The sequence below is a fragment of the Polyodon spathula genome, chromosome 3, assembly GCF_017654505.1.
Source record: "Polyodon spathula isolate WHYD16114869_AA chromosome 3, ASM1765450v1, whole genome shotgun sequence".
In the NCBI taxonomy this organism is placed as follows: Eukaryota; Metazoa; Chordata; class Actinopteri; order Acipenseriformes; family Polyodontidae; genus Polyodon; species Polyodon spathula.
Genome location: NC_054536.1, coordinates 1997074 through 2016551, shown reverse-complemented (window position 1 = coordinate 2016551; position 19478 = coordinate 1997074). Strand labels below are relative to the sequence as shown.

The window sequence follows — 19478 nt, the reverse complement described above, 5'->3', positions numbered from 1 at the left end:
CCCTGCATGTCTTCTGAATGATGCTGTGGGAGAGAGGGGACAGATAAAAACTGAAGAATCCAAAGCAAGCACACAGTGTTTGAAGAGTGTCCGTGGCTCAGTTCACATTACAGGATCTAGAACAACTCTATACCAGTGAAGACACTTTAAACACTCGTAAACTCTGCTGTAAAGTGTACAAGAAACAAAGTCCAGTTAACCAGTGTTCGGCTACTAGCCTTCACCACTGTGTTTTGAGGTCCAGAGTTGTGTTTGTATGTGCTTTAGGAAGGCCCCATACAGTAGGACCTCAGAAGGACTGGAATCCTTAACTCTGAAAACTGAATTCAGAGTTCTGAAGTAAGCTATAAGAAACCTCTAATTCTATAGCCCCATCTTGACCCCATCCTAACACATGACATTGAACGACCAATCCAAGCTTGACTGTGTTCTCCCAAATATAGCACTTATCACACCCTTTGGAATAGGTCTGGACAGATCCACTTACTATCAGTGCAGAATGACTGGGCATGCCAAGGACAGCACTGCATTGAATATTGCACCAGTCTTAGCAGTCACCACTCAGGAAAATTTGTTTTGGGGGTAAAATAGAGAATGAGTGCTGCACGAGTCATTCAGTATTGTTAATAAATGACAATCCTTGCCATATTATTAAAGAGGAGATGATTATCCATTCAGAGATACCTGGGTATTTAGTAAGTGAGGGGTCTGACTGAGGAATAATGGCAATCTAATCCCCACCCCTTGTCTTGCTGTAAATCTTTTGTAGTTCCCAAACTTAAGAACACTACAGTAGGTCTAGGTCTATAAATAATTCTGTTATTTAGCCATATAAATGTCAACAGCTTGGGGTTGGAGTTCATTTTTCTCTCTGTTCTGTATTTGACTTGTTTCACATTCACACTGTCGTCTTTTAGGTGTCATCATGGCCTCTGTATTTGCTTCTCTCTCTAATTAGAAAACGAGTGCGAACAGCCAATCAGCTTCCAGATCTAGCAGGTTTCTGTTTTGCGTAGATGCCCGCTGGAACGATGACGTGCTTAACTGTGAATTAAATGCTAAATTAATCCGCGCATAAATGCCAGCTTTTTCCCTTAACATTCTAATCTACAACTAATTTTATAACATAAAAAGTTACTTAAACATTGATACTTTCTGACGCTGGTCTAGAGAAATCATGTCTGTGACAGGACACCATAATGAAGGCTCAATTCGCAGCTACTGGTCAGCAAACCAACAGGAAAGACACGATTGGTGCACAATTTTGTCATAAGCTGGATCCAAACAGCGCCCTGCCTCAAAACCAGCCAATCAAACTGCCAACCCTGTTTCAGTTCTTTCCGCACCAGCCAATCCACTCCCTGCCTGCTTGAATGACGCCCCACCTCCAACAACAAGTTTCGAGTCTGACTCTATACTACACAGACTATTCAACAATCCTACAGTTAATCTATCTGGCAATGTAATATAATAATAATAAAATCAGTTTTCTCTGTGTGTGTCTTTTCCTATTCTAATTATATTAGGGACTATTTTCCTCAGCGGAAAGTTACCCAGCGAAATGTCAGAAGTTCAGGGTAAATATAGTTTTTTTTAAAGAGAAAATAAATAAATAAATCGTTTCCTAATAGCGATAGAGGCCTTTCGATGATCTACGGCTCGGGACGCATAACTCCAGTCGCGGTCATCTACCACGCGTTAGAGCCCGCATCGATGGGCTCTGTCACTTAATGAGTTCATAATCGTGATGTGCCGGATATTGTAACAGCTTAGAATGCTGACTGACCAATCGGCGCCTGGCATTCTAACATTCCGTTTTATAATTACATATTTAGGCCAGTCCGCTCCTAATGAAATATTGCTGTGTCCTAGAACCCTTTAATCGTGGCAGTATGTGTTATGTATTGCATGCTGTTATGAGGCATGCTTTTATCAGTGTGTTGAACTAACTGACAGGACACTTCGGGAGACCCATGGGCACTGAAATGTTTGAAGATTCTGTTCCCTCATATTTTTAAGACTCTTCTATGTGATAATTTATTGTTACTTTCAGAGCAGTAGCTCATGAATAGCAAATAAAATAAAATAAAAAATCAGTGTTGATGATGAATAAAAAAGCCAGCAAGAGGCCGGATCTGAAATCGACACCTCTAATTAGCGATGCTCTGCTTATGCTGTCTCTTAGCACCGTGCGATTCAAATCGAAAGGGATGGTAACATACTTCAATTCAGACACTTCCAGTAAAGCTGCTAATTTATCAGCATTTCTTTCTTTCTTTTTCTTTTCTCAAGTTACGATTCTTGCTTGTGGAAACCCGACCGGAGCATTTCATATTTGACAATACTATTATCTCTCTGAAATATCGAATCCCAAGCTAGGAAGTTAGGGGGTCCCTTGCTAAAAGTTATTCTTTTTACTCTCTGTACACATAGTCTAAAATACATCTTCATAATAAATACAGATACACTACTTCATTGCCTTTGGAATTAGATGCCACAGACGTTCATTTCAGTTATCTGTTCGTAGGTGGGGTTGGTGTATGTATTTCAAGTTCAGGTTCAAGTGTAGTCTCTACAGGGTAAAGATGATTTAGATCAGAGATCTCCTTTAGAGTTCTGGAGCAGACAGAAACAGCAGATAGCAAATTGGCTGTAGGCCAAGCTGCATAGTTTAAGACCTGATCCAAATATAGCATCTTGAAATGGTTTGTTTGTAATAGTTTATGTAACCCAGAAGGGAAGTAATTTGATTAAGCTGGGGGAATAAAATAGTAAGCCTTCATAGCTAGTATTTATGTGACACTGTGTGATAAGTATTATGCTATTGAGATGTGCAGAAACAATGTGTTACACTAGCGACACAGGTTTGCTTTACAATCAGTGACTGGGTGCCTGCTTATCCACACTAACACAATTCAAGTGGTTTTTACTTACCAAAAAATGGTGCATGTTTTGCCCAGGGTTGCCTGGTTTGTTATTAAATGTCTACATGTGTTGGTAGCAAAACTTCCTATTTAATCAAATGAAATATTCAAATATATAGGGGGTCCTGGAAAACAATACAAGAGAGCATTGCCATGTGGAAAACACAATTACAATATACAGACAACACCATAAAAACATGTGTGGTTCAAACTTCATCAGCAGCACACAGAGACCTAAGACTAGTATCAATAAGACATGTATCTATTTGTGAATGTGGACTGAGGGAGAAGCATTGGCAGGAGGTTCTAAGCAATTCCTTCGTATGATCTTTAAAATCAGAAAAGGATAGATTATCAGATTGCCTGTTCATACTGTGGTGGAAACAATCCCACGTCTTCAGGAGTTGGTATGTAAAAGATGATTCACCTGTACGTGTTGGAATCCTTGGAACAGTCAAATTAACAGAATCCTGATTTAAAAAAAGAAGTGTACCATGGTGTGTTTGCAGCTTTGTCATGCTTTCCCCATGGCTAGACTCTGAATTTACCCCAGTTTACTCTGGTTTGCATTGTTTATTAATAAGCATGTTTATTATTTACAATGCTTACCTATGCTCATGCTTTCACTGTGCTTTATTACACTTTGCTGTGCTGATAGGATAGGACAGTAATATCTTTAGGATATAGAACTATAGAATAACAACAGGCAATGAATGTATGCTAAGGAAAGGGAAAGTCTGCTTTGGGGACATACACCTAAACTGGAGCTGCACAAGATTCTGTTCAGCGTCACTTCGAATCTGTGCAGCGTCACTTCGAGTCTGTGCAGCGTCACTTCGAGTCTGTGCAGCGTCACTTCGAGTCTGTGCAGCGTCACTTCGAGCTAACCAATTTTGTTTTGCTGATGGGTTTACTGACTTGAACAGACCCAGATACAATTAAATGAATCTCATAAAGAAAGAACACTTTGGAAAGCCTGAAGTCCTATTAACTGTACAGAAGGTCGGTCATTATAGCCATGTGAATGAACAATAGCTCAAGAGGGCTGGAAAAAAGGGACGTGTGAAACATCGTTTATATGGGCTTCTGTTGAAGAGGGAAGAAAGAGAAAGTGGGGATGGGTCGGATGCTTTGTGAGCTGGTAGCATTCCCATATACTGGAGTTGATGTTTAGCTTCCATAAGAAACAATAATTAGAGAATTGAAAGGGTTGTCCAAGATAATGGTAACCCACTGTGACGCGGTGATGCAGTGCAGGAATGAAACACACAAACTGTAATCTGGTTAGGAAAGGGGACTTGATTTATTTTTAATCCAGGTCTAGTGACCAAACAATAAACCTCAGCAATACACAACAATGTGTGATGCGCAGAGGAAATAACTGGTTCCAGTCCAAACAATAAACACAATTTATCCGCCCCACAATAATACCTAACCTGGTCACCAGTCCTGGGTGCGTGCAGTAGTGCTCGTGGTGGGTGATAACAGGTTATTTTGTGACTGTGGTGTAATGCTGTTCCGGCTTTGTGCTGGTCCAAGGCGACAGCTCCCGATACATGTCAGCTGTCTGGTGGTTTACAATCAAGACAATTGCTAACAAGCACAAACAAACAAAACACTCACAAATGTGATTTCGGTTTTCACTGGGGTCTCTCACAGTCCTTCTAATTTATAATTACAAAACCAAGCGAAGGAACAGATTGCGATTCTCTGTTCCCTTTTTATGCTGTCACGCATGACCCCTTGGTAAACAAGTGCAGCAGCCTCTACAATCTGCAGCTGCTACGTCGTTTCCCTTCCGGGTCAATACGTTCTTGCAACAGAGTCTTGCCGCCTTCCAGACTGACCGACTTCCCGACCGTGGGATAGAACTGTCAGGCCAGTCTGTCCAAAGAACTCTGTTCTCGCTGCTTAGCGCCCTCACAGGTCAGGAGGGAGATTTACAACCAAGATTCATTGTATTTCTGTCACACCCACACAGAGAAAATCAAACTTGAAACCGATGTGTCCATCTTAACTAATATCTTCTTTCTTTCTTCGTGTTTCATTTTGATGTCATTTTCAGTTTCAGGCATAACATTCTGTGGATGATATAGTACCCCTTGCAGCCTCAATGAGGATCTAAGAATCACGTGTAACCTTTAAGCAAATCGGGGGACACCAGAGTGCAACCATAAACCTGTCCCCCTGCAACACTCTCCTCCCAGTGTAACCATAAACCTGTCCACCTGAAACATTCTGCAGGAAGTACACCAGTAAGAAATCAGTAAGAGGACAAGTTTATGGTTACACTGTATCAGATGTGTTTATATGTTAGCTCCATCAGGGTCACAGGTTCTTTCAACTTCTATGTTTTAAAAAGTCCCGAGGATGTGATGACAGAAACAGAAAGTGATACAAAGTGACTCTAAACAACAATACCTCACCAGACTGAGATTTCATAACAAGCTGCCCTTTATTCAATTCATATTTTCCACTGAACTGCAAATGACATAGTTAGCACTTCCATTCCCTGTAGATTACGTTGAAAGGCTATTTGTTTTTATTAAGAATATCATAGAGCCTATGTTAGCTCATTTAACATACCCCTAGGAGCAGCCTTTGCTCTTCGTTTTGAATGGCATTGTTGCAAGCAAATGCCTTTTAGATCGAAAACAACTGAGTGACAAAAGAGAGGAAGAGAAAAAGACGAGTCAAAAAGTCACTTGAGTTATGAATTCTAAATCACTCAGACCATACTGTGCCACTGGAAATAATTGCTGTAAAAGCATGATTATCAAACCCAACACATTGTAGCTAATCGTAACCTTCCAGCATTTACAGAAGGGTGTGAGCAAACATTAAAACCTGTGTATTTAAAAGCATAGCCCTGTGCTGCCTGCAGTGCTGTTTCTCATTCGAGGCCAGCTCTGACCGCTAATGCATTAGGAAGCATGAGCTCCCTGCCATGTGATGTTGGCTGCAGTGTGTGAGAAGCGTAGAGCAGTCAGTGGGGCTCATGAGGTTTAGTGTCAGCAGTCAGCTCTGACGCACTGCACTGTAGATTGAGCTTGTCTGCTTATCAGGTGCCTTGTGCTGTGTGTGTCACTGTGTTGTATTAAAACAGAGGGCTATGGGAGCGTGTGGTCAGGTGCTGTAATGTTGCACAGTTTGTTTAACCCCTTCACTGCTGCTGAGTGGGAGCTACCTGTAGGTACCTACGGTTCTGTGTCTGTTACAGTGCCAATTTCTTTTACAGTATTGCACAGCAAGGGAGTTGTGGCTCAAGCCAGTATAGCAGCAAGTGCAGGCTCCAGCTCCTCCCACTGTTTGTTTTAAAGAGTGATTGATGAGGTCATTAAGAAGTGAAGGGGACTCCGCCCCCTGTCAGTAGACAAGCTATCAAGGCTCTGTCTCCATGTCTGGGTGTGCAGATTATAATAAAAGAATGTGGGAGGAGCTACTGCTGCTCGTGGCACGTGTTCAGATTGCAGGCACTCAGCCTACAGACAGGAAGTGGCTACAGCTCAGGAATAACCCTTTTGTGATCCTGCAACACAGCAGCGTGCTAGCGTAATACACAGTACAGGGGTTCATGAAAACACAGCAGCGTGCTAGCGTAATACACAGTACAGGGGTTCATGAAAACACAGCAGCGTGCTAGCGTAATACACAGTACGGGGGTTCATGAAAACACAGCAGCGTGCTAGCGTAATACACAGTACAGGGGTTCATGAAAACACAGCAGCGTGCTAGCGTAATACACAGTACGGGGGTTCATGAAAACACAGCAGCGTGCTAGCGTAATACACAGTACAGGGGTTCATGAAAACACAGCAGCGTGCTAGCGTAATACACAGTACAGGGGTTCATGAAAACACAGCAGCGTGCTAGCGTAATACACAGTACAGGGGTTCATGAAAACACAGCAGCGTGCTAGCGTAATACACAGTACAGGGGTTCATGAAAACACAGCAGCGTGCTAGCGTAATACACAGTACGGGGGTTCATGAAAACACAGCAGCGTGCTAGCGTAATACACAGTACGGGGGTTCGTGAAAACACAGCAGCGTGCTAGCGTAATACACAGTACGGGGGTTCATGAAAACACAGCAGCGTGCTAGCGTAATACACAGTACAGGGGTTCATGAAAACACAGCAGCGTGCTAGCGTAATACACAGTACGGGGGTTCATGAAAACACAGCAGCGTGCTAGCGTAATACACAGTACGGGGGTTCGTGAAAACACAGCAGCGTGCTAGCGTAATACACAGTACGGGGGTTCATGAAAACACAGCAGCGTGCTAGCGTAATACACAGTACAGGGGTTCATGAAAACACAGCAGCGTGCTAGCGTAATACACAGTACAGGGGTTCATGAAAACACAGCAGCGTGCTAGCGTAATACACAGTACGGGGGTTCATGAAAACACAGCAGCGTGCTAGCGTAATACACAGTACAGGGGTTCATGAAAACACAGCAGCGTGCTAGCGTAATACACAGTACGGGGGTTCATGAAAACACAGCAGCGTGCTAGCGTAATACACAGTACGGGGGTTCATGAAAACACAGCAGCGTGCTAGCGTAATACACAGTACAGGGGTTCATGAAAACACAGCAGCGTGCTAGCGTAATACACAGTACGGGGGTTCATGAAAACACAGCAGCGTGCTAGCGTAATACACAGTACGGGGGTTCATGAAAACACAGCAGCGTGCTAGCGTAATACACAGTACGGGGGTTCATGAAAACACAGCAGCGTGCTAGCGTAATACACAGTACAGGGGTTCATGAAAACACAGCAGCGTGCTAGCGTAATACACAGTACAGGGGTTCATGAAAACACAGCAGCGTGCTAGCGTAATACACAGTACAGGGGTTCATGAAAACACAGCAGCGTGCTAGCGTAATACACAGTACGGGGGTTCATGAAAACACAGCAGCGTGCTAGCGTAATACACAGTACAGGGGTTCATGAAAACACAGCAGCGTGCTAGCGTAATACACAGTACGGGGGTTCATGAAAACACAGCAGCGTGCTAGCGTAATACACAGTACAGGGGTTCATGAAAACACAGCAGCGTGCTAGCGTAATACACAGTACAGGGGTTCATGAAAACACAGCAGCGTGCTAGCGTAATACACAGTACAGGGGTTCATGAAAACACAGCAGCGTGCTAGCGTAATACACAGTACAGGGGTTCATGAAAACACAGCAGCGTGCTAGCGTAATACACAGTACGGGGGTTCATGAAAACACAGCAGCGTGCTAGCGTAATACACAGTACGGGGGTTCGTGAAAACACAGCAGCGTGCTAGCGTAATACACAGTACGGGGGTTCGTGAAAACACAGCAGCGTGCTAGCGTAATACACAGTACGGGGGTTCATGAAAACACAGCAGCGTGCTAGCGTAACACACAGTACAGGGGTTCATGAAAACACAGCAGCGTGCTAGCGTAATACACAGTACGGGGGTTCATGAAAACACAGCAGCGTGCTAGCGTAATACACAGTACAGGGGTTCATGAAAACACAGCAGCGTGCTAGCGTAATACACAGTACAGGGGTTCATGAAAACACAGCAGCGTGCTAGCGTAATACACAGTACAGGGGTTCATGAAAACACAGCAGCGTGCTAGCGTAATACACAGTACAGGGGTTCATGAAAACACAGCAGCGTGCTAGCGTAATACACAGTACGGGGGTTCATGAAAACACAGCAGCGTGCTAGCGTAATACACAGTACGGGGGTTCGTGAAAACACAGCAGCGTGCTAGCGTAATACACAGTACGGGGGTTCGTGAAAACACAGCAGCGTGCTAGCGTAATACACAGTACGGGGGTTCATGAAAACACAGCAGCGTGCTAGCGTAATACACAGTACGGGGGTTCGTGAAAACACAGCAGCGTGCTAGCGTAATACACAGTACGGGGGTTCATGAAAACACAGCAGCGTGCTAGCGTAATACACAGTACAGGGGTTCATGAAAACACAGCAGCGTGCTAGCGTAATACACAGTACGGGGGTTCGTGAAAACACAGCAGCGTGCTAGCGTAATACACAGTACGGGGGTTCGTGAAAACACAGCAGCGTGCTAGCGTAATACACAGTACGGGGGTTCATGAAAACACAGCAGCGTGCTAGCGTAATACACAGTACGGGGGTTCATGAAAACACAGCAGCGTGCTAGCGTAATACACAGTACGGGGGTTCATGAAAACACAGCAGCGTGCTAGCGTAATACACAGTACGGGGGTTCGTGAAAACACAGCAGCGTGCTAGCGTAATACACAGTACGGGGGTTCATGAAAACACAGCAGCGTGCTAGCGTAATACACAGTACGGGGGTTCGTGAAAACACAGCAGCGTGCTAGCGTAATACACAGTACGGGGGTTCATGAAAACACAGCAGCGTGCTAGCGTAATACACAGTACGGGGGTTCGTGAAAACACAGCAGCGTGCTAGCGTAATACACAGTACGGGGGTTCGTGAAAACACAGCAGCGTGCTAGCGTAATACACAGTACGGGGGTTCGTGAAAACACAGCAGCGTGCTAGCGTAATACACAGTACGGGGGTTCGTGAAAACACAGCAGCGTGCTAGCGTAATACACAGTACGGGGGTTCGTGAAAACACAGCAGCGTGCTAGCGTAATACACAGTACGGGGGTTCATGAAAACACAGCAGCGTGCTAGCGTAATACACAGTACAGGGGTTCATGAAAACACAGCAGCGTGCTAGCGTAATACACAGTACAGGGGTTCATGAAAACACAGCAGCGTGCTAGCGTAATACACAGTACAGGGGTTCATGAAAACACAGCAGCGTGCTAGCGTAATACACAGTACGGGGGTTCGTGAAAACACAGCAGCGTGCTAGCGTAATACACAGTACGGGGGTTCATGAAAACACAGCAGCGTGCTAGCGTAATACACAGTACAGGGGTTCATGAAAACACAGCAGCGTGCTAGCGTAATACACAGTACAGGGGTTCATGAAAACACAGCAGCGTGCTAGCGTAATACACAGTACAGGGGTTCATGAAAACATAGCAGCGTGCTAGTGTAATTCACAGTACAGGGGTTCACATACAAACGACTGGGCAGAATGTATTGGGTCTGCTTTGAGAGTAATATAAATAATAACTAAATAGAACCACCATGTTTAACACGAGCACTAGGGATAGACTATTAGTAGACAAGCCTGGATGTCACTGCTTTGATTTGTTTTAAGGTTATATTTGTTTTATTTTGCATAAACCAAACACATTAATCAAGTCTCTGGAGACACATTTTGAACTCTTGATGTCCTTTGAAAGACCCTATTATTATACCATAAATAGAAAGGCCCACAATTCTCATTTTTGAACCAAAAACACCAAACACAAGAAAACAACAGTAAGATAAATAAGCAGCCCTGTTTTTCCTCAGCCCCTGATTATTACTGTAATTGTTGTACTCCAGCGTCACCCTGCCCATTCAGTAAGTGCTGTCTGCTGGCACGGTGGCGTTGCTGAGGATTCCCACACTGACTTGTTGTCCCAAAACACAGGATTTCAAGTTTGTGCACGAGTGCTGCAGTAAAGAAGATGAATGAGAGTTCAAAATGGGCTAACCTGTGTTTTAAATAAAATGTACAGGTTTTAACCCACTAAAGCCCGGGTAGCTCATCTGGAGAGGCAGAAAGGACCAGTGTTGACTAAGTGTCTTGACTTTATATTATATTATTAATATACAACAGATGAAACCAAATATACATAATGAAAAGGATAACTTTGTTATATGACAAATACAAACAATTGTACATAATGAAATAACCTGTATCAAGCTATAATTTCATATTCTGGGAGATCAGAAAGGGTAATGCAGACCCTAAATACTCTCCCTTCTTCTCAGAACTGTTCCTGGGTTGTTCAGGAAGGTTAGGAGCCTGCACTCTCCCTCTGTTCCTGGGATGTTCAGGAAGGTTAGGAGCCTGCACTCTCCCTCTGTTCCTGGGATGTTCAGGAAGGTTAGGAGCCTGCACTCTCCCTCTGTTCCTGGGATGTTCAGGAAGGTTATGAGTCTGCACTCTCCCTCTGTTCCTGGGTTGTTCAGGAAGGTTAGGAGTCTGCACTCTCCCTCTGTTCCTGGGTTGTTCAGGAAGGTTAGGAGTCTGCACTCTCCCTCTGTTCCTGGGTTGTTCAGGAAGGTTAGGAGCCTGCACTCTCCCTCTGTTCCTGGGTTGTTCAGGAAGGTTAGGAGCCTGCACTCTCCCTCTGTTCCTGGGTTGTTCAGGAAGGTTAGGAGCCTGCACTCTCCCTCTGTTCCTGGGTTGTTCAGGAAGGTTAGGAGCCTGCACTCTCCCTCTGTTCCCGGGTTGTTCAGGAAGGTTAGGAGCCTGCACTCTCCCTCTGTTCCCGGGTTGTTCAGGAAGGTTAGGAGCCTGCACTCTCCCTCTGTTCCTGGGTTGTTCAGGAAGGTTAGGAGCCTGCACTCTCCCTCTGTTCCTGGGTTGTTCAGGAAGGTTAGGAGCCTGCACTCTCCCTCTGTTCCTGGGTTGTTCAGGAAGGTTAGGAGCCTGCACTCTCCCTCTGTTCCTGGGTTGTTCAGGAAGGTTAGGAGCCTGCACTCTCCCTCTGTTCCTGGGTTGTTCAGGAAGGTTAGGAGCCTGCACTCTCCCTCTGTTCCTGGGTTGTTCAGGAAGGTTAGGAGCCTGCACTCTCCCTCTGTTCCTGGGTTGTTCAGGAAGGTTAGGAGCCTGCACTCTCCCTCTGTTCCTGGGTTGTTCAGGAAGGTTAGGAGCCTGCACTCTCCCTCTGTTCCTGGGTTGTTCAGGAAGGTTAGGAGCCTGCACTCTCCCTCTGTTCCTGGGTTGTTCAGGAAGGTTAGGAGCCTGCACTCTCCCTCTGTTCCTGGGTTGTTCAGGAAGGTTAGGAGCCTGCACTCTCCCTCTGTTCCTGGGTTGTTCAGGAAGGTTAGGAGCCTGCACTCTCCCTCTGTTCCTGGGTTGTTCAGGAAGGTTAGGAGCCTGCACTCTCCCTCTGTTCCTGGGTTGTTCAGGAAGGTTAGGAGCCTGCACTCTCCCTCTGTTCCCGGGTTGTTCAGGAAGGTTAGGAGCCTGCACTCTCCCTCTGTTCCCGGGTTGTTCAGGAAGGTTAGGAGCCTGCACTCTCCCTCTGTTCCTGGGTTGTTCAGGAAGGTTAGGAGCCTGCACTCTCCCTCTGTTCCTGGGTTGTTCAGGAAGGTTAGGAGCCTGCACTCTCCCTCTGTTCCTGGGTTGTTCAGGAAGGTTAGGAGCCTGCACTCTCCCTCTGTTCCTGGGTTGTTCAGGAAGGTTAGGAGCCTGCACTCTCCCTCTGTTCCTGGGTTGTTCAGGAAGGTTAGGATCCTCTACTCTCCGACATAAGAAATACATTATGACTGCTGCCGTAATGCTTTTTCCTATCAGCTGCTTTCTGATTTTTTCTTTGCAGCCAAATAAGACCAATTTGAAATCAGTTCTGCCGCTTCATAAATCTCATTTTAATATCACAGACTTAATTTGCATGTGATCCCCACCTACAATTTGCCCATGCATATCATTAAGGCTTGACACACCGTAAAGTGCATGGCTAGTGAGCGGCGGAGTGCATTGCACGACAGAGAGCTTTTTGGCTGCGCAAACACGGCCTTAACTTGCCAAAAGTGTCATGATACATACGGGGTAATTTTAAGGCTGGCTTAAACTCGGTGGCATGTTCTTAATACCATGACAAACGTTTGATAGATCAGCTATTACCATTCAAACGTGTGATAGACACATAATCTGAACCATTAAATAACGAATCCAGAAGATTGTTTATTTTATTTTGAATGGTGCTAACACAATAAATGACTGCTGTTAACTTGCTGAGCACAGTGATACTGTTTTGTACTTTATTTAAATAAAGTGTGAAGACAACAGCAAAACCAGGACAGTTTAACAATTTTACTGTTTCTGACCGGGACAAAAAAAAGAAGGCAGAAAAGTAAAAGAATCCCAGTTTTCCCAGGATGTCTGGTAACCCTAGGCAGGGAATCAACTCAGCCACTAGCAGATCAACTGTACTGTATGTCTGTGATTCTCTTAGCCTCTTTTTACATGATTACATCATTACAGGACTAACCCTTTTTTGTATGTATCTCACCCCCTTTTGTAGATATCAGAGCTGTATATGGCTGGGCCCTGTGGATTCTCTGATTTCTGCGATGCTAGGTGCTTTAACGTCTCTGCCATGAATGTTGTTGTCACGTAGCAAAGTCGTAAAACTGGCTTGTGATGGCTTCATTTCTGCAGTCGTTAGGCAGCTGTGTGTGTTTGCTTATGGAGTCGGGAGGGGTGGGGGGATTTGTCTGGGAGACACTGCTTTATATTCTGGAGCCATCTAATGATGGCATTGGGCGGGTGAGATGGAGGATAAGAGCTGGCAGTTTTATGAGGCAGTTATGAATAAAGCCTTTTTCACTGATTTGGGCTGCTTCAGTGAAGGGAAGTGGCAGGCCTGCTGATTAAACAGTTTTGAGTTCTGAGTTACAGCGTCTGAAATAAGCTAAAAATGATAATTAAAAAAAGCATTAGAATTGCTTTCCCAGGGGAATCTGAACTAAGCTAATACATTCAAACCCTGACAGCTCAGTAGCAAGTGATGCATTGCTCTCGTCCTGGCTCCGTTAATGCCTTCGTTTTCCCTTCCATGAGGGATACACCGATGTGGTCTCATTCACCCGGGTCTCTCAGCATTTCATACTCATCTGTGTAATCAGATTAAATGCAGGCAGACAAAGAGGTTTCAAAGGTAATGGTTCATGCAGTCGTAAAGGCTTCTGTTAAAGGCACAGAAAGTCTCCTCTGTGCCCGCGAGGTGCAGCTTGCAAAACCCCAATAATGGACGCAAGGCACGAAAGCACGATGCACAAAATCATAAGAAACTAGAAGGCCTCCTGTTCTACACTGATTCACATTCGTTATTCAGCACCCCAGTAAACAAGTAGGATTTAATGAATGCTGTGTAACCAAAAAAAAACAAACAGGAGAAATGTTTTCCATTTTTCTCCACTCTGGTAAAGAAAAGCTCCGACATATAGTGAAATGACTCGTGCATATGAACTACTGACTGTACGTCAGACTTACATTGTAGCTATATGTCGAGAACTCGGTATGGAGTCTGGAGATGCCTTTGTTTAGGAGTGTACAGTATAATATTCTGAGTCCATGTGATCTACCTGTGCATGCATGATTGATTGGTCTAATGGAAGCTATATCTTCAGAAACACTCTCATATGCTAGCACTTTGTGTGATGTACGTTTTCACAGCACTGACACCTTGGCTGGGCTATTGACTGCTTCTGATGAACCTGTGTACATTCAGCATGTGTTAGATTACACTATTTTTACATGGTCTAGAAGAGTTTGAAACAGACCTGGGGCCAATTAGAATTGGTTGCAATTAAAGCAGAATTATTTGCTGAAATTCCAATTACATTGTAATTGAAATGCATTACGAATGACACTACTGCATTGCAATTGAAATGCATTACGAATGACACTACTGCATTGCAATTGAAATGCATTACGAATGACACTACTGCATTGTAATTGAAATGCATCACGAATGACACTACTGCATTGCAATGGAAATGCATTACAAATGACACTATTACATTGAAAAGGATCCCAGACCTACTTTGCAGAATTGGGTGCTGCATATGTTCTACTGAATTATTTTACTAAGTCTTAAGATGTCTGTTGTGTGGTACTTCGCCTGCTTGAACCAGTGCTAGTTAAATATAATATGTTGTGACCAGGCTTGACCTGAAGCAAGGTCCAGTCCAAGGATGCACTGAAGTACACTTATATTACCACAGGCACTGTGCACTGTCGTTGTCTTCCACACTTGAACTGGAGCCACATATTTCATAAATGGCTGCCAGTTATTAATTACTTTCTGCTCCATGGAAAGGCTGTCAGTCCTGCTCCGAAAATATCCTGGTGATTAACTGCTGTTGTAGCAAGCCATTAACTCACTACAACAGCAGTCAATAAACAATGTCATTTTTTAAACATTACGGTATGCAAGACAGTAAATGTTTATACTAAAGCTCACAATTCAGATATGTGTTTAAAATCCCTACTCCCTTTCCCTGCAGCCTCAGGACCCCCCTCACCACCTTCTACTCCAACCCAAGCGACCAAACAACCCTGCTTTCCCCTGGAGACGTACAAGAATGATCCAGAACGGTTAGCGGCACGTCTCCGCTCTTACTCCTCCCCCCCTGACACTGGCCAGCGGCTCTCCCTCCACACGGGCCACACTGTGGTCTCAGCCAAGCCGCCCACACCCTCCCCGATCCCCATTGCTACCTCAGCACCTGTGAGTATGACACTGCATACAGTACCAGCCCAAAGGAAGCCATGGGTTCAATGAAGGCATCCAGTTAACATTTGTTTCACTGGCATGAATTTTAAATAAACTTTTTTTTTTTTTTTTTTAAATGATATTGATTCTTGTTTCAGAAAACAGTTTTCATTGGTTAAAAGGGTAAATAAATCTTGAAAGAATGTAAAAATGATATGTGGTACCACACTAGAGTAACCCTTTCAGTCCTGAATTGGTTTTGTCCAGCTGAAGGGACTCCTTTACTGTGTATACATGAGAACAGGACAGAAACATTTGTTTTTATTACATATTATTACATATATTTCTACACTAGCTCAGACATACAGTGTATAAATATATGTAGGTAAAAAAAAGGCCTGCCTCATTTATACTCAATGAAGGGGTTTACTCTTCAGCTTGCCAAAAATAACTCAGGACTGAAAGGGTTACATTGTGCCTAATCAATAAATACTGACAGGATATTGATTATTGCCTTTATGTTTTTAGAGCTATTTTAAACATCACATAAAAACAGTAGCATCATTCCAAAGGGCTTGTGTGTGACAAGCAAGTAAGAGCTATTGACACTGGGATCGAGATGCACACTACAGTGTGTCATGGAACCTTTGATGATAGTTTTTTCCACTGCTAAATCAATTTGTTCAGTTTTTATTGTCCCTCTCAATCCTTTTATAATGGCCAGGCTTGGTTTCTAAAAAGGATCATGTTTTTGAGTCAATGTTAGACTGGGGGGTTGACGCAGGTTGGCTGAGATGCACTCTCTTTTATGGAAGGGTGAACACAGTCCACCCACTATTTTTGCTGAAGCAGAATTTTTCACAGTCTATCTTCATTGTTATTTATCTTGAATAGTCTCTTTGATTTCTCCCCAGTCCTTAATCCTTTAATGTTCCTGACGCAACTTTTCCTTTTAGTGTGTCTGCCTGTGCTCTCTGGTTAAACAGCCCCTGGAGTCTTGTACTGAAATTGATTATTGGCACCGGGACCTGAAATTCAGTTGACATCTGGTTTTTAAAGGGCGAACACATATTTTAAAGAATGTTATCATATAATTAATAATTTTTATATACCAGTAGCGTTTTTCATAGTGGACCACCTTCACAAAGCGCTTTCCAAGGTAGGAGACTAGGGTGTGTCAACTATGCATCAGCTGCAGAGTCACTTACGACAACGTCTCACCCAAAAGACTGAGTTGTAGAGTGACTTGTTCAGGGTCACACAGTGAGTTAGTGGCTCAGATGAAAGTTCTGGTACTGTGCTCCAGTAGAGCTTCCTGCTTGGTGGATGAAAGTTCTGGTACTGTGCTCCAGTAGAGCTTCCTGCTTGGTGGATGAAAGTTCTGGTACTGTGCTCCAGTAGAGCTTCCTGCTTGGTGGATGAAAGTTCTGGTACTGTGCTCCAGTAGAGCTTCCTGCTTGGTGGATGAAAGTTCTGGTACTGTGCTCCAGTAGAGCTTCCTGCTTGGTGGATGAAAGTTCTGGTACTGTGCTCCAGTAGAGCTTCCTGCTTGGTGGATGAAAGTTCTGGTACTGTGCTCCAGTAGAGCTTCCTGCTTGGTGGATGAAAGTTCTGGTACTGTGCTCCAGTAGAGCTTCCTGCTTGGTGGATGAAAGTTCTGGTACTGGGCTCCAGTAGAGCTTCCTGCTCGATAGATGAAAGTTCTGGTACTGTGCTCCAGTAGAGCTTCCTGCTTGGTGGATGAAAGTTCTGGTACTGTGCTCCAGTAGAGCTTCCTGCTTGGTGGATGAAAGTTCTGGTACTGTGCTCCAGTAGAGCTTCCTGCTTGATAGATGAAAGTTCTGGTACTGTGCTCCAGTAGAGCTTCCTGCTTGGTGGATGAAAGTTCTGGTACTGTGCTCCAGTAGAGCTTCCTGCTTGGTGGATGAAAGTTCTGGTACTGTGCTCCAGTAGAGCTTCCTGCTTGGTGGATGAAAGTTCTGGTACTGTGCTCCAGTAGAGCTTCCTGCTTGGTGGATGAAAGTTCTGGTACTGTGCTCCAGTAGAGCTTCCTGCTTGGTGGATGAAAGTTCTGGTACTGTGCTCCAGTAGAGCTTCCTGCTTGGTGGATGAAAGTTCTGGTACTGTGCTCCAGTAGTGCTTCCTGCTTGATAGATGAAAGTTCTGGTACTGTGCTCCAGTAGAGCTTCCTGCTTGATAGATGAAAGTTCTGGTACTGTGCTCCAGTAGAGCTTCCTGCTTGGTGGATGAAAGTTCTGGTACTGTGCTCCAGTAGTGCTTCCTGCTTGGTGGATGAAAGTTCTGGTACTGTGCTCCAGCAGAGCTTCCTGCTTGGTGGATGAAAGGTCTGGTACTGTGCTCCAGTAGAGCTTCCTGCTCGATAGATGAAAGTTCTGGTACTGTGCTCCAGTAGAGCTTCCTGCTCGGTGGATGAAAGTTCTGGTACTGTGCTCCAGTAGTGCTTCCTGCTTGGTGGATGAAAGTTCTGGTACTGTGCTCCAGTAGAGCTTCCTGCTTGGTGGATGAAAGTTCTGGTACTGTGCTCCAGTAGAGCTTCCTGCTCGATAGATGAAAGTTCTGGTACTGTGCTCCAGTAGTGCTTCCTGCTTGGTGGATGAAAGTTCTGGTACTGTGCTCCAGTAGAGCTTCCTGCTTGGTGGATGAAAGTTCTGGTACTGTGCTCCAGTAGAGCTTCCTGCTTGGTGGATGAAAGTTCTGGTACTGTGCTCCAGTAGAGCTTCCTGCTTGGTGGATGAAAGTTCTGGTACTGTGCTCCAGTAGAGCTTCCTGCTTGGTGGATGAAAGTTCTGGTACTGTGCTCCAGTAGAGCTTCCTGCTTGGTGGATGAAAGTTCTGGTACTGTGCTCCAGTAGAGCTTCCTGCTTGATAGATGAAAGTTCTGGTACTGTGCTCCAGTAGAGCTTCCTGCTCGATAGATGAAAGTTCTGGTACTGTGCTCCAGTAGAGCTTCCTGCTTGGTGGATGAAAGTTCTGGTACTGTGCTCCAGTAGAGCTTCCTGCTTGGTGGATGAAAGTTCTGGTACTGTGCTCCAGTAGAGCTTCCTGCTTGGTGGATGAAAGTTCTGGTACTGTGCTCCAGTAGAGCTTCCTGCTCGATAGATGAAAGTTCTGGTACTGTGCTCCAGTAGAGCTTCCTGCTTGGTGGATGAAAGTTCTGGTACTGTGCTCCAGTAGAGCTTCCTGCTTGGTGGATGAAAGTTCTGGTACTGTGCTCCAGTAGAGCTTCCTGCTTGGTGGATGAAAGTTCTGGTACTGTGCTCCAGTAGAGCTTCCTGCTTGGTGGATGAAAGTTCTGGTACTGTGCTCCAGTAGAGCTTCCTGCTTGGTGGATGAAAGTTCTGGTACTGTGCTCCAGTAGAGCTTCCTGCTTGATAGATGAAAGTTCTGGTACTGTGCTCCAGTAGAGCTTCCTGCTTGGTGGATGAAAGTTCTGGTACTGTGCTCCAGTAGAGCTTCCTGCTTGGTGGATGAAAGTTCTGGTACTGTGCTCCAGTAGAGCTTCCTGCTTGGTGGATGAAAGTTCTGGTACTGTGCTCCAGTAGAGCTTCCTGCTCGATAGATGAAAGTTCTGGTACTGTGCTCCAGTAGAGCTTCCTGCTTGGTGGATGAAAGTTCTGGTACTGTGCTCCAGTAGAGCTTCCTGCTTGATAGATGAAAGTTCTGGTACTGTGCTCCAGTAGAGCTTCCTGCTTGGTGGATGAAAGTTCTGGTACTGTGCTCCAGTAGAGCTTCCTGCTTGATAGATGAAAGTTCTGGTACTGTGCTCCAGTAGAGCTTCCTGCTTGGTGGATGAAAGTTCTGGTACTGTGCTCCAGTAGAGCTTCCTGCTTGGTGGATGAAAGTTCTGGTACTGTGCTCCAGTAGAGCTTCCTGCTCGATAGATGAAAGTTCTGGTACTGGGCTCCAGTAGTGCTTCCTGCTTGGTGGATGAAAGTTCTGGTACTGTGCTCCAGTAGAGCTTCCTGCTTGATAGATGAAAGTTCTGGTACTGTGCTCCAGTAGAGCTTCCTGCTTGATAGATGAAAGTTCTGGTACTGTGCTCCAGTAGAGCTTCCTGCTTGGTGGATGAAAGTTCTGGTACTGTGCTCCAGTAGAGCTTCCTGCTTGGTGGATGAAAGTTCTGGTACTGTGCTCCAGTAGAGCTTCCTGCTTGATAGATGAAAGTTCTGGTACTGTGCTCCAGTAGAGCTTCCT

General features: G+C 44.9%; 1 protein-coding gene across 9 annotated transcripts in view; it reads left to right on the top strand.

The window, feature by feature from the left end:
- The window catches only part of LOC121310040 (5'-AMP-activated protein kinase subunit gamma-2), a 130609-nt gene that overhangs the window by 68102 nt on the left and 43029 nt on the right, over positions 1-19478 (top strand). For 8 of the 9 annotated variants that reach the window (XM_041243255.1, XM_041243272.1, XM_041243250.1 and 5 more), the window contains one exon: positions 15055-15278. In XM_041243255.1, the coding sequence (XP_041099189.1) occupies positions 15055-15278 (224 nt within the window). Of the gene's footprint in view, positions 1-15054; positions 15279-19478 lie in introns of those variants that run through there. The other variant, XM_041243306.1, reaches the window with a different exon arrangement.